The sequence below is a fragment of the Mastomys coucha genome, unplaced genomic scaffold (genome assembly GCF_008632895.1).
Source record: "Mastomys coucha isolate ucsf_1 unplaced genomic scaffold, UCSF_Mcou_1 pScaffold20, whole genome shotgun sequence".
NCBI classification, from domain to species: Eukaryota; Metazoa; Chordata; class Mammalia; order Rodentia; family Muridae; genus Mastomys; species Mastomys coucha.
The window spans coordinates 49,135,776-49,149,645 of record NW_022196903.1 but is presented as its reverse complement, the minus strand read 5'-3'; the positions used below and the strand labels follow the sequence as shown (position 1 = coordinate 49,149,645).

Below are 13,870 nucleotides of genomic sequence, written 5' to 3'. Positions count from 1 at the left end.
TAATCTTTAAAAAATATACAAATCACACTGTGTATGTGTGTCTGTGTGCACGTGCACATGTGTGTCTGTTTGTGCACATGTGTGTGCGTGTGCGTGCGCGTGTGTGTATCTGTGTGTGTGCGTGCGTGTGTGTGTGCGTGTGCGTGCGTGTGTGTGTCTGTGCGTGTGCATGTGTGTGTGCACGTGTGTGTGTCTGTGTGTGTGCGTGTGTGTGGTCTGTGTGTGAGCATGTGTATGTGTGTGGGTGTGCATGTGTGTGTGTATGTGTGTGTCTGTAGGTTTTAAATGGAGTTACCCCGCCTGCATTTCCCTTCTTCTGATACTTCTTATGACCAGGTGACATATTAAAAAAATAATAGCCGGGCAGAGTGGCACACGCCTTTAATCCCAGCACTTGGGAGGCAGAGGCAGGCTGATTTCTGAGTTTGAGGCCAGCCTGGTCTACAGAGTGAGTTCCAGGACAGCCAGAGATATACAGAGAAACCCTGTCTTGGAAAAACAAAACAAAACAAAACAAAACAAAAACAAAACAAAAAAATAAAATAAAATAAAAAAATAATAATAAAAAATAAAATAAAATAAAAAACACCTTGTAAAGGGAAATCAAAGTCCAGGACTTACTCATGGATGGAAACTTTATCTTATAATCTAACCCTAAGTCTTTTTTTTTCTTTTATTTTTCCCTTCAAATTATGCTGTTTTGCTCACTTGGTCTTCAGTGCAATCAAGAACTCAGACTCCTCTCTGGAGAACACTCTGGAGATTGATCATTAAAAGCTGTCTCAGCCCTTGATTGTGTGTTCTCCCTCAAACTAAAGAAGCCTTGTTCTCTTAACCTTTTCAAAGAGGCTCCACCTCCAGTCCTTAGCTCGTCTTCTTTATTCCCCTCTGACTGTCTTTAAATTCTCCATATTCCTCTTAAACCCAAAGAGCTTGAGCTACCCAATAGAATCAAATCAAAGAGAAGAGAATGCTGCTGCTAACTTTGGGGCCACTTGGGGGACAAGTCTCCAAACATACTTGCTTAACTCCTCTCTTCTCTTAGTGAATTCCTTCCTTCAAAGTTTAATCCATGCCCAAAGAAACAGAAAGGACTAGGGGCGCTTAGGAAGCCGTTGAAATGAAAGATTTGTCTGGTGTTAGTTTCTTTTGCACAGTCTATTGTGAATTCAGGGAAGTCCCTGCAACCCCAACCCAGTGACATTTTAATTCTGAAGATAAACTCAATGTATTCCTATTATGTTCTATATGTACATTTGTGATTTATGTTTAAAAAACAGTTCTCTCTTTCTTTGTCTTCTGTCCCTTTCTATGTTTGTTTCTGTCTCTCTCTCTGTCTTTCCTTCCCTCCCTCTCTACCTTGTCTCCCGTGTGTGTATGTGTATGTGTGTGTATGTGTATGTGTGTGTCCGTGTCCTGTGAAGATCAAGTCTTTCCCTTGGTGATAATATGGCTATCCGAGCATCATGGCCCCATGAATTCTTCATGCTTGCAGCATGCTTTTACATATGTTCTTCTACCACACTAGTGAGCTATATGCCTTTGCTTCTTTCTTATAGCACAGGAAGCTGCAGCTCAGAGTGGTTACCAGTTGGCTCTCATAGCTTAGTAGAGCTAAGACTGAAGCCCAGCCCTGACTTCAGGTCTAACTCTCATTTCTCTATATCACAATGATTTCTATAAAATCTAGAAGTTTGAATGTTTGTTTTAAAAAGTGCCCAATACTCTGCTTCCAGAGTGGCCACTCTCCAAGAACTCCACATCAGAGTCATAAATAAGATAGTGAGGGCTCTTGATAAACGCTCCTCCTTCTGATCATTCTGAACTGCACAGTTCGGATTCCTGAGCATAGCCTACGGGTTTCCACTACCACCAGACACGCAGCCTGTCTCCTCCTCTGCCTGTCAGGGCTCAGTACCCCAGAGAACAGCGTTGCTTCTCAGCCTTCTCTGCTTGCACAAATAATCTTGGCTTTCTTAATGCCTTTGTGTGGAAATCTCCACAGATCTGGTTGAATACATGAAAGGCTGGAAGGTATTCACAGCAGCCATGCCCTCACCCCACTAACATTCCATAGCATTTTATAGCGTATCGATTTGTTCATCCTTCATGGCCCGCCGATCCAACTTTTAAAACTGTTTTTCAAAGCAAAGGGCTTAGCACGCCTCTTTCCAAACATTTAGAGGCAAACCATTAGCCAGCTTCAATGGCTACTAGACTTTTGATAGGAGGTGACACCAGCTTTCTTCCTGAAATTAAAACCAGTTGAGTTTCCATGTCCAGGAAGTGTTACAAATGGCAACTCCACCCAGCCTTTAAGTCACCCCTAGCAGAGCTGGTCACTTTTACTACAGGCTGCGGTCTTGGCCTTTCTTGCCAATGTGCTTGTGCTAAACATGAAGGGCTGGCTGCTCCTTCAAATGGCTGGGAGTGGGTTCCTTCCTCAACTCCAGGCCCCAGTTCCTTTCTACCTTCTCAGTGTCTAGGAGAGGGCAAGAGTGAATGGCAGTACTTTCCGTGTGTGACTGCCAGGCCTGCCTCTAATCTAACCACTTCATATGTGTCAACTCACTTTGAAGTGACTGTTGGTGCACAGCTAGTGGCCAGCAAAGTTCTCCTGAAAGGGTTGGACTGGACAGAGTTTGGGCTTTGAGGACCACATGGTCTCTGTCTCAAGGACTCAGTTTACTCAGAAATGAATGAGCATTTCTATGTTCTGATGCAACTTATTACAAAATCATTCAGTGGATTATTATATGCAAATCCCTCAGCTAGGATAACAAAGGTAGCTGTGCCATTAACAAACATGAGCACACTGAGCACAAGACAAAACTTTTCATCCTTCCCAAGCCTCTCTATCTCGTGGTGGGCCAAGTTTTGTTTATTTTTTTAAGGATTTATTTATTTATTTTATGCATATGAGCCCACCACCACTGCTGTCTTCAGACACACCAAAAGAGGGCACCAGACCCCACTACAGATGGTTATGAGCCACCATGTAGTCTCTGGGAATTGAACTCAGGACCTCTGGAAGAGCAGTCGGTGCTCTTCCGCTGAGCCCTCTCTCCAGCCTAGCCAAGTTTTATCTGGGCGCGGGCCTCTTTCTGTTTGCTGCATTGAGTGGAAGTCAGCTTTAATTTTTAAGCAAGATATGCTGAGTGAACCTAAAGCTGTATTAACTGAGGCAGAAAGTGTCTGGATGATATATGTAAGCAACAGTGATGACAGAACCACAAACCACAAAGTCTTGCATATATTCTTAGACAGGGAAGTATTGGAAATACAGCATTTAGCCGGCTCTTAAGAAGCCATGGAATGTCAGGGGCCACAACTGAGCAAACAGATATTCAGGGAGTGCAGTTAAATACTTGGTAGAAATAGCCAGGGAGACACTGGACCAATCCATCACACAATCAATGTGTAATTACCTAACAGGACACAAGGTGCTGGATGCAAACCAATATGCCTTTGTCAGGCTTTTCCTAGGTTATTTAATTTCCTTCCACAGGAGATAGGGAGATGACAGTGGCCGTGTGAATAAGAAAGAAGGAAGAGATACCATCACTAAAGTGAAACTTGCGGTTCTGTCCAACAAGACCTGGAGATACAGTGTATTTGGCAAGGCTGTGAGAAGGCATAGCCAGAGATTACAGCTTACCAATGGCTCAGCCAACATTATCCTGGAGACAACAGAGAAGCAGGAACCAAGTCAAGGGTACATAGAGATCTGGGAGCATAAGTTACTGACTGGCTTTTACTAGCCAAACAGTTATGTAAATCCCAGATTAGGAGGCACTCATCAAGCACTAAGTGAAGGAGCTCTGGATTTTGGTGGTGAAATTGTTAGTTACAGTACTCCTGGCACAATCATTATGAATTTGTTATTGTTATTAAGGCAGAGGTTTTCTCAAAGCAGAAATCTAGCAAGGATGTTTTATGCATAGTCACTGATAAAGAAAATATGTGAACTATCCCAAAAGGGGTGGGGTTCATAACAGACTACTTGAAATATGAATAAAAACAAGTATGAATCATTAGATGTGAACTTGAGTAATTCTCCTAACTTGTAATGTAAAACCGTGTCAGCAAGTCTAATGCTAGAACAGGTAGCGGCAGGAGACTGGACTGAGGCAGGCACCTGTCCACAGACTGTATTTGCACAAGGATTTCTATTTGATCTCTGTAACATGAGAGAATATGGGAAAGAACCTAGCAAAGAAGAAAGGGAGGTTACATTTAAAGGATGGAAATAACATCTAGGAGGAAGGACCCAGCAGAAACAAAGAGTGCCATAGGACGCCTGGATGTTTACTTTCAAATCCATGAGAAGTACAGCACAGAGATGGCTCATCAGTGTCAAGAGGCAAAGTGGCCTTGATTTCTGTGTCCTTTGGATATAGGGAGTAGGTACGATAGAAAGCGAACAAAGCAAGAACAGTCCTGAGAGAGCCCTGGTTCTCACACTTGAGGCAGGTGCTGGCCTCCATCTTCAGCTTCTTATTCAACAGGTCTAGGTTGGGACGACAATATGCATTTCTGGTAGGTTCCCAAGTGATGTCCTCCCCAGCCCAGGAATCGCCCTTTGAGAAACACTGTGTTAGAAGCTCTGTCCCGCATGTGGACTGTCTAGGTGGAACTATGATCTGACCTCTCCTGTGCTGTCTGACCCCATGAAAGTGCTGCAGGAAGCAGGGTAACGAAGCTGTTTGGTCAAGGCTGGGGGCACAGAAAGTACCTTTCCACAGCACTAGAAGACTGAGCATAAACCAAATTTAGGTGACCCTAAAGATTTAGGTGGCATTAAAGTTGGGACTGACTAAAACAGCATCATCAACATTTTTCTGAGGGAAAACTGAGTCAGGATTTGAAAATAGTTTTCAAGCATTAAGACATTTGGTTAGCTAGGACACATTCCCCTAGGAGACATGGCTCATCAAGGCAAAGTGCAATGTGCCTTAGTCAGCATTATTTCTCTGTTACAGTTTAACCAGGGGAGCAAAAATCCGGAAACATGTCCTTAAACCCCAGAAGTTCTGTATTTTCACTCCTCTCACGACTTCCCAAGAGCCATCTCCAATCTGCGAGCCATAGCATGGGCTAAAGTAAAAACTGCTCTGCCTCTGTCTCTCTGTCTCTGCTTCTCTCTCTCTCTCTCTCTCTCTCTCTCTCTCTCTCTCTCTCTCTCCCTCCCTCCCTCTCTCTCTCTCTCTCTGTGTGTGTGTGTGTGTGTGTGTGTGTGTATGTTGGGAGTATGATACATTTGACTTCTGTTTGCATATTTTATCCACGTATGCGATAACTAACCTACTACCTACCTAAACACATTAATCTATTCATCAGGCCAGGTCATACTCAGTTTATGCTCAAAGGCCCTACTTCTCAGCACTGTTGTAGTTGGGGGCAGGGAATTCAAACCATAAAAGTAGCCTGAAGTTGACTTCCAGAGAGCAGAGATTTTATATTGTGTCTTAGTGTATCACTCTTGCCTTGCATCATAGACAAGGGGTGGGACTGAATGGTGCTGTTTCAGGCTAGGGAAGGGTGGCAGGACACACTATATATGATGGTAACAGTTTTTCTTTTTCTGGAATAGTGAAATGCACTCACTCACTAGTGTGATTGTGTAATAGCAGGATATACATATCAGTTAGATATTAAAAAACAGAAATCACATGTGAGGTTAAAGATTTTTCTAGAAACTTGGCCTATTATCAACTGCCCTGTGAGTTACCCCTCATTTTCCTCAGCCCACTTTCACCTCAACCCAAGTGTGCATGCACTACTGTTCTGCTCTCTGCTGGCTCCCTACCGTCCTGCTTCCTCCTTTGTGTCCCTTGGCTCTGAGCTTTAAGACTACACAGCAGTTGGGTTTCCAGAACTCAGACCCACCCTTTGTGAGTTCACCTCAGAATGATTGTGTATCTCCAGATGCATCTGTGGGTCTGTACTACCTTAGAAGAGGTTCAAAGCATTCCAAAGATAGCAAATTCCTGTTTAGAGAGGAGGGATATGCATTTGAAAAGATCAAAATATCCTTCTCTCTCTCTCTCTCTCTCTCTCTCTCTCTCTCTCTCTCTCTCTCTCTCTCCCTCCCTCCCTCCCTCCCTCCCTCCCTCCTTCCCTCCCTCTTTCCCTCCCTCCCTTGCACCCTCTATCTCTGAGGCAAGGAGGGTATAGAACTCACAGAGAGCTGCCTGCCTCTACCCCTCCAAGTAGTAGGATTTAAAGGTATGCCTAGCCATGCTGGTCAGTCAGTAGAATTCCTGCCTAGCATGCATGGTGCCCTCAGTTTAATGGCCAACAGCGCACAAACTGAGCATGGTGGCATATGCATGGAATCCTACAATTCGGGAGGAAGATGAAGAACAGATATTGGATGTTCAAGTTATCCTCAGCTGCATGGTGAGTTCTAGCAGAAACAGTGTCACAAAAGCAAAGGAAAGAAAGAAGGAAGGGAACACATATTACAATTTCTATCTTTAAGTAGAAGAAAAGCTCCTATGTCAATTCTTCCACCATACTATAGTCAGTCTAAGACCAGAGTTAGTCTAAGTAAGAACAAGATAATGTGAAGAAAGAAGGCTGGCTGTGTTGGTGAGTAAGATGAAAGGCAGGGAGAAAAACTGATGGGAAAAACCCTTTATTCTTGGTTGTGTCAATAGTAAGAGGGAAGAAAGAGACCAGCGCAGAAAGCCCAGGATGAAAGGGATGGAAATGCTTCTGCCGGGGAAGCAATTGCCTTCTGATCACTATACATGAAGCCAATTAAAGAGCATCGAGATTGATTTTTGTTCCTGGCTTGTAGAATCAATCACATGATGTTAGAGCTGTCCCAGCTCTGGGTATCATGCATTGGCAGAGTGGTGCAGCCAGCCTCCCAGAAGGCACTTTGTTTTAAAGCATTTTTTTCAATGATTAATATAGAAAGCAAGAGAATGATGGGATGACAGAAAGTCACCACGAGTTACAGAAATCTGTGATGTTAAATGGATTGAGTTCATGGCGAAAGATGTGGACAATCCTGATGACTTGTTTGGGTTAGGGTTAGGGTTAGGGTTAGGGTTAGGGTTAGGGTTAGGGTTAGGGTTAGGGTTAGGGTTAGGGTTAGGGTCCCAGGCAAGCTGGAGACCAGATCAAGGCCTACAGCCCTTGACTGAGAAGGTGAGGAGCAACTGATAAAACCTTAAAATGCCTGATGAAGAACAATGCTTCTGTAGGCTTCAAAGGACAGCTTTACAAATAATAGCAGAAGCGGTGAAACAGGCCACTCAGAAACACCAGAACCCAGAGGAAATGCCCCCAAGAGGGAAGGGACATAAAGTGATGTTTAAAAAGCATCTGATTCTCTGGCATGTGAAACAGGGCAGGGTGGTGTGACAGCAATTGAAGAAGCTCCTGTGTCCCCTCCCACCTCTGACATCAAAACAAAGGCCAGCTCTGGTCTTAAGCACAGGGAGCAGCAGCTCCACAAACCGACTTCTGCATTTAAGGAACAGTCTTCCAAATAGATTATTATATGATGAGGGACCAGGAAATGAAGCTGTATATAGAATGGAGAATGGTTTGAAGTGATAGCCTGTCATTTTATTTCCCTTTTGGAACTGCCTTTTGTAATCCTCAATTCTCCAGGAAGCCTCCAGTGGACAAAGGAGTCTGAGTCATTTACGTCACAAACGTGGTCTGTCCTTTAGGGGGATGCCAGTGGAATTTGACTTTAAATTAGTCATGCAAAAAAAAAAATCTTGACATTTTGGCCTTTTAAAAAGAGCTAAGAAGAAACTTGGACCATTCCAGGGTACACTATCAGTTTGGTTTAAGGAAGCACCTTAATTGCCAAGAGTCCAACTCACCGCCCTGATAACAGCACTGTGTAAACCCGATATGTTCTTAGCAAGCCTCTGACAATTCTGAACTCCTTACATCACCCGTCCCTGGCCTCTTTGCACGCCTTTGCTCCATGTTTGCTAATTACCCACTGTTGCTTGGCTGCACTCAGTGCTAGGGATGAACTTAAATGATGGAGTCTCTGGGGTATCCATCCGTTCTTCTGGAGAAAGACCCATAAGTGACAACTAAGGAAAGCATATTAGGAGACATATTAAATAGGTCAGTCCCCTCTTCTCTGTGCTTTTTTTTTCCCTATGATCAACGGTGGTCCAAAAATGTTAAATGGAAAATTCTAGAAGAACACAACTCAGAGGTTTAAAATAACTCACATTACAGTATATTTTTAAAATTGCTTTTTTATTATGAGTTTTTATTCTTTTACTGTACCTAACTTATCATAGCTAAACCTTATTGTAGCTAAGTAGACTATATGTCAGGGTCAGCATGCATCACTCTTTTGGAAATCTACCAGATGTCTGGAAATGTATCCTTTGTGGACAAGAAGGGGTGATTGTACTAGAGACATAACAAACAGGGTGACAGGACAGGGGCTATCTGACAGCTAGGGGTGGGGTGCTTATGCTCATTGGGTTCAGGGAGGGCCTGGGACTCAGTGACACTGACACTGGATCTGAAGCTCAGACAGGCAAAGGTATGGGACCCTTTGGAAAGTTACCTGGAAGTAAGTCTGGCTAAGAATGGAAGAGAGAGGGGTTGAGGGTGGTGAGCTGCCGCTCGCCAGGATTTCTGGGCCTATGCACACTGAATGAAGCAGGCCTGCTCTTGTCTGAAAGCGAGCCTTTCACAGCCTAGGTACCATTCACCCGCAGAAGTCAAGCAGACAGATGGGTAGAGGTACTGAGAGGCCAGAGGACAGGCCTCAGTTAAAGACACAGGTTCTAGAGAAAAATTTCTGCACAGCTCCTGGCAGACCACCCAAACATACATTTGGCAATTAATAAATGCTTATGAAGTGACAGATTGATAATTCATGGAAAGGGCAAGTGAGGCTTTTGTTTTCTGGAAGAAGTTTTGAATCTCATGACAAGGAGTGTTCTGGAAATGCCTGTAGAACGCCAGGGGCTGTGGTGGCTCGCTAAGTATTAATTTACAATGATGAATCTTGAGAAAGCTACGGACCATTATTTCCATGGCTGACTCTTCCTGGGCATAGTTGGCACTGTTGTTCAGCTGCTAGTACCTTCTGTTTCTCATCCTCGGGATCGTCATTCTAGTGGTTTGACTGCTGACCTGGGCATCTTGCTTTGTTCATCATCACTGCCACTTTTCCCGCCCAGTCAGGGACTGTTGTCATTACCCTGACTGTTCCCAGTGACTGGCTCCCAGCCTGCTCTCCATAGGTGAGCCAGCTCTTGTACATTAACTGAGTACCTGTTATGCCTCAGATACTGATGCTGGTCACATTTGTAGCAACCCTGCCAAGTGGATCTCCACCCTTGGCTTTGGCTTTTGTCCTTCCTGAAGACTGAATGAGGGCTTGGCTCTAAGACAGATGGCTAGAGATCGTCAGAGCATGACGTCAGAACTCCACATAACTGCAGCTGAGCTCTCCCATTCCTGGAGTGGCTAGCTCTCTAGATCTTGCCTATAGAGCCAGCCTGCACCTCCTCTCACCTAGCTGTTCATTGAAACTCATCAGACAAGTGGTACTGTGGCTTGCAATTGGTTATCAAGTCAGGGTGACCTGAGACTTATCCTAGAGTCATAGGGTCTCCTATTTCTGTCACTTTGGACTTCATTTTGGATACGTGTGTTGTGTGTGTGTGTGTGTGTGTGTGTGTGTGTGTGTGTGTGTGTGTTGATCTAGTGAGTCTGAAGCTCCTATTCTGAGAGATGCCTGAAAAGGGGTAAACAATTACACAAAGAACAGAGACTGTAAGGATGTAGAGCCACCCAGGCTGGGACCAGGAGAAGATGGGTTGAGGATGAAGGAGGAGAGAGCAGAGCTGTGTATAGAGTTGAACCAGAAAAAGAAATGTAGCCAGAAGTCAATATTCATTGTTCAAACAAAAAACTGTCACAAGCTAGGAAACATGTTACAAGAAACCCATTCTCTGGCTATACACTACACAGAGAAGACATTCTCTGTCTTCATTGAGTAGGTTTTCCCAAGGAGACAGGTGCATCACTAGGCAAAATGATGTTTAACTAAACAATGCCTTTAGCAGGAACATCTAAAAGGAAGTGTGGCCGCCACTCCCAACAGGCCAGGTGCTGGGAGGCCCAGTAATTTGGACAGGAAATAGTCACAGTTATCACAACATAGGAAGACAAAGTGAGCCAAAGCTGGGCCTACTGTTACCTTTAAGAACTGCACCTGTTTTCCCCAGCAAGTTGACCCTTTATCATCTGGCACCTGTCTCTGGTTGGCCACAGGCACCCTGCTGAGGAACTGAAGCTAACGGACTCTATACTAGAGTCATTCACTCTATACTAGGCTTCATGGCTGACATGGAATATGGAACTTCTGGGAACCAGTTACCTGTGGATCAAACATCAGCTAGCAATCATCTATTTGAACCAAATTAGTCAAGGTAGAGAGGTGAAAAAACATGGTTTAAAACACAGGGAGGGCTTAAAAGCATTCATGCACTGTATGCTTGGATGCAGCTGACAGTGAGGACTATATGGCGGCAGGCCCTCAGCATCCTGGATGTCTGGGGAGCATCGCTTGAAATCCAGGAATAGTTTCTGTGACGTGAGCTTCTACCCATTGCCTTTAGTCAACGGAAAGCTGCCGTGGTTGCGAGACACATTCATTCTTATTCTCTCTCTCTCTCTCTCTCTCTCTCTCTCTCTCTCTCTCTCTCTCTCTCTCTCTCTCTGTTATACCTTGAACACTCACATATTTATGTCATCATTTTTCTTCTTTATTAAGATATTCAAAATGCCAATAGCCAAGTTCTTTGCCGCAGCTCATGCACCTGGACTATAAGTGTTCCATGCACATCTGCTGACAGTGACCAATGACATGTACTGTCCCCTATGGCTTCCAGCAATGGTACTGATGTTCATCTTTGCTAGTGAGCTTCTGTTAACACCTCCAGGGCAGTTCTTACTTATGTCTAAATTCTTAGTTGCATTCCAAATTTTATTTTGAATGGATCATGTATATGAACATGTGCATGCATGTATATTCTTGTACTTGAGTGCATGCATCTTTAAAAATATGTAGACATATATGTATGGTCCAGAGGGCAATTTCAGTGCTGTTATTCAAGATCCATCTACCTTTTTTTCTGAGACAGGGTCTCTCAGTGGCCTGGAATTTGCCGAATTGGCTAGGTTGGCTGGCTGGTTAGGAAGCACTAGGGATTTGCCTATTTCTGTCTCCCCAATGCTGGGAGTATAAGCACATCTCTCCATGCCTGGCTTCTTTTAGGTGTGTTCTGAGGCCTCAACTCAGGTCTGCACACTTACGAGGCAAACACTACCAACTGAGCCATCATCCAAGTCTGTTCTAATTATATTCTTCCTCTCATCTCAAGGCTGTGTCACTATTTATAAACCCTTGCTAAAGAAATACTACATGCAAAGAAGCAGTGGGTGAATTTCAGTAGCCTATTTCTTAATTCTTATTTCATTTAAAGTAAATTAACTTCTCTCTTGTGCATGTGTTACGGACTATCCAAAGGATGACACACAGAGGAGCTGGTGAGACCATCAGACTGTCAAAGAAAGTAGAATTCATCTTGGGCTGTTTTCATAATCAGATCTTTTCCCCTCTCTAGCGACATTCCTGAGATGAGAAAGTCTGTGCTTTGTATTAAAATCAAAATTATCTGATGAATTTCAGTCCCTTTCCACAGAAGTAAAATTGTAAGTGGAAAACTGGCTAACGTGTGAGAAGTTAAGTGTGTGTGTGTGTGTGTATGTGTGTGTGTGTGTGTGTGTGTGTGTGTGTGTGTGTGAGAGAGAGAGAGAGAGAGAGAGAGAGAGAAAGAGAGAGAGAGAGATGTTCCTGATGGGTCTCATGAGTGCTGGCATGGGAGCCCCCTCACCTTGCCAGGGCCCACAGAGAAGCTTGCTTCTGCTCTGTACTTACCTCAAATAATACCAAAAGAAGCTCAGACCCATGGGCCTTTGGTTTGAAGGGTATTAGGTGGGCTATTTACAAACTGGTCAGGATGAAAATAGGAAACAGCACTTTGATCTTGCTCTTCAAAGCTTGCTGGTACCCCAGGTGATGAGCAAACTGATGGACTCACTGAGGGGTCAGTCAGGAAGAGCAATGGAACCTTCTGTGAGCTTGCTGGGATTTTTATGAGAGAATGCATTCTGAATGCTATTTCCAGGATAAAAACATAGTCACTTTGAACATCCAGCTTTATTATGTTTAAAATGTCAAGTAAATATGATGAAACTATCGTGATTTGCTAACCGTGCATACTGGAAACAGCCAAGAATTTAGCAGATTCGTGTGTTTTCTGGAAACATGTCATAGCTGAGCATGTTAAAAAGAGCCAAAGCATGAGGGTTTGGTTTACACCTGGCCATATGTCACAGATGGAGAGGTCAGAAGCCCTAACAGGAAGGCCTAGCTTTTGCTCTGCTAAATGGGCTGTGGCCACCAAATTGCCTTCTAAATAACTGTATGCCCAAGGATTACTGCTGCCGCCATCTTTGGCTAGAGATGCTTTTTTTTTTTTTTTTAAATGGGAGAACCATTAAGTACAGGGGCTCCTCATTGGTCAGATTGCTAAACACAGGTAAATGATTGGTTGAATGTCAAGCCATAAACAGGACCCCTATCAGTCCCTCCAAAGCTCTGGTAACATTGCTGGCTGAAGAGGTGGGAACAATGAGAGAGCAGGACTCTTGGCCTCATGGCATCTGTGATTGCCTGCACAAGACCTCGAGATCTGCAGGAGATCAGGCTTGTCAATCTTCTGTCACAGAGCGAGAAGATGCCCCCGAGGCCCCACCCATCTCTGAGGATTCATGGATAGCTAATGGTTGCTAGGAGAGCTAGAGCCATCCGGTTTGGTAGTGTTGTTGTCTGCAAGACGCCCATGCTCTGGTGACCAACCCTGATGAAACTTCCTGGGACACACCCACACATGGGGTGTGGGACTAGTTGCAGATAGGGTTAATGGGACTGGGACAAGACAGGCTATGGGAGCGAATACATTATAAACATGTATAAAGTGTCACAGTGAAACCCATAATTGTATTTAATTAGCATATGTTAATAAAGAACCCTGAAAGGAGTTAGAACCACTGTAACACAAAACAAGGGTATCACATGTTTTGTGGCATTTACAGAGATTTTTGTTTGTCTCTGCATTTGTTAAAGATGTGAGACATTTGATTCTCAGACTGTAAAACCAGGTATTGAGATAACGTGTAGTCTCAGTATACAGTTATGAAGATATTCAATTTGATGACACTGTGCCAAACGTTAATAGAAATCGCCCCCCAGGAAACCTGAAGTCCCTCCAGCGTCATCCCACTGAGCTGCCAATTCATCACACTTAACAAGGTGGACTGGAGAGAGCTGAGTACCGACCTCCCGGGGACAAATGATCCTCTTGGGACGAGGTGCTTCTTGCTGCAGCTGATACACTGCCAAAAGAAAAAAAGAAGATTATAATTAGGAAACCGCACTGCCTAAGCAACACACCTTCACATATTCTCAGCCAGGTTCCGTCTCAGAACCGCAGATAAAAAAAAAGACAAAACAAAACCAAAAAACCACAGAGCACAGACACATTCTTCAGACTGGGTGAAGTCAGAAGTCAGCTCATTTATATGGAAATTAGTCACTGAATGCAAACCAGCAAAATTGATTTTTTTCCTCTCTTATAAAGCCAATTTAGCTTCATAATTGTTGCTGGCGATGTTCATTCTATGGCTTTCTTGGGAAACTAGATACAGGTAAAATGCTTTTGATTATTTTAGAGATGAATTTCTGCTTGTGAGTACCTAGTGTAAGATGATAGAACAGGATCCCTCAATTTAA

General features: G+C 43.9%; 1 protein-coding gene across 1 annotated transcript in view; it reads right to left on the bottom strand.

Annotated features, from left to right (window-relative positions):
- Positions 1-13,870, bottom strand: part of Chn2 (chimerin 2) — a 260,647-nt gene that overhangs the window by 94,371 nt on the left and 152,406 nt on the right. The window contains exon 3 of the mRNA XM_031381956.1: positions 13,418-13,473. Within this exon, the coding sequence (XP_031237816.1) occupies positions 13,418-13,473 (56 nt within the window). The remainder of the gene's footprint in view (positions 1-13,417; positions 13,474-13,870) is intronic.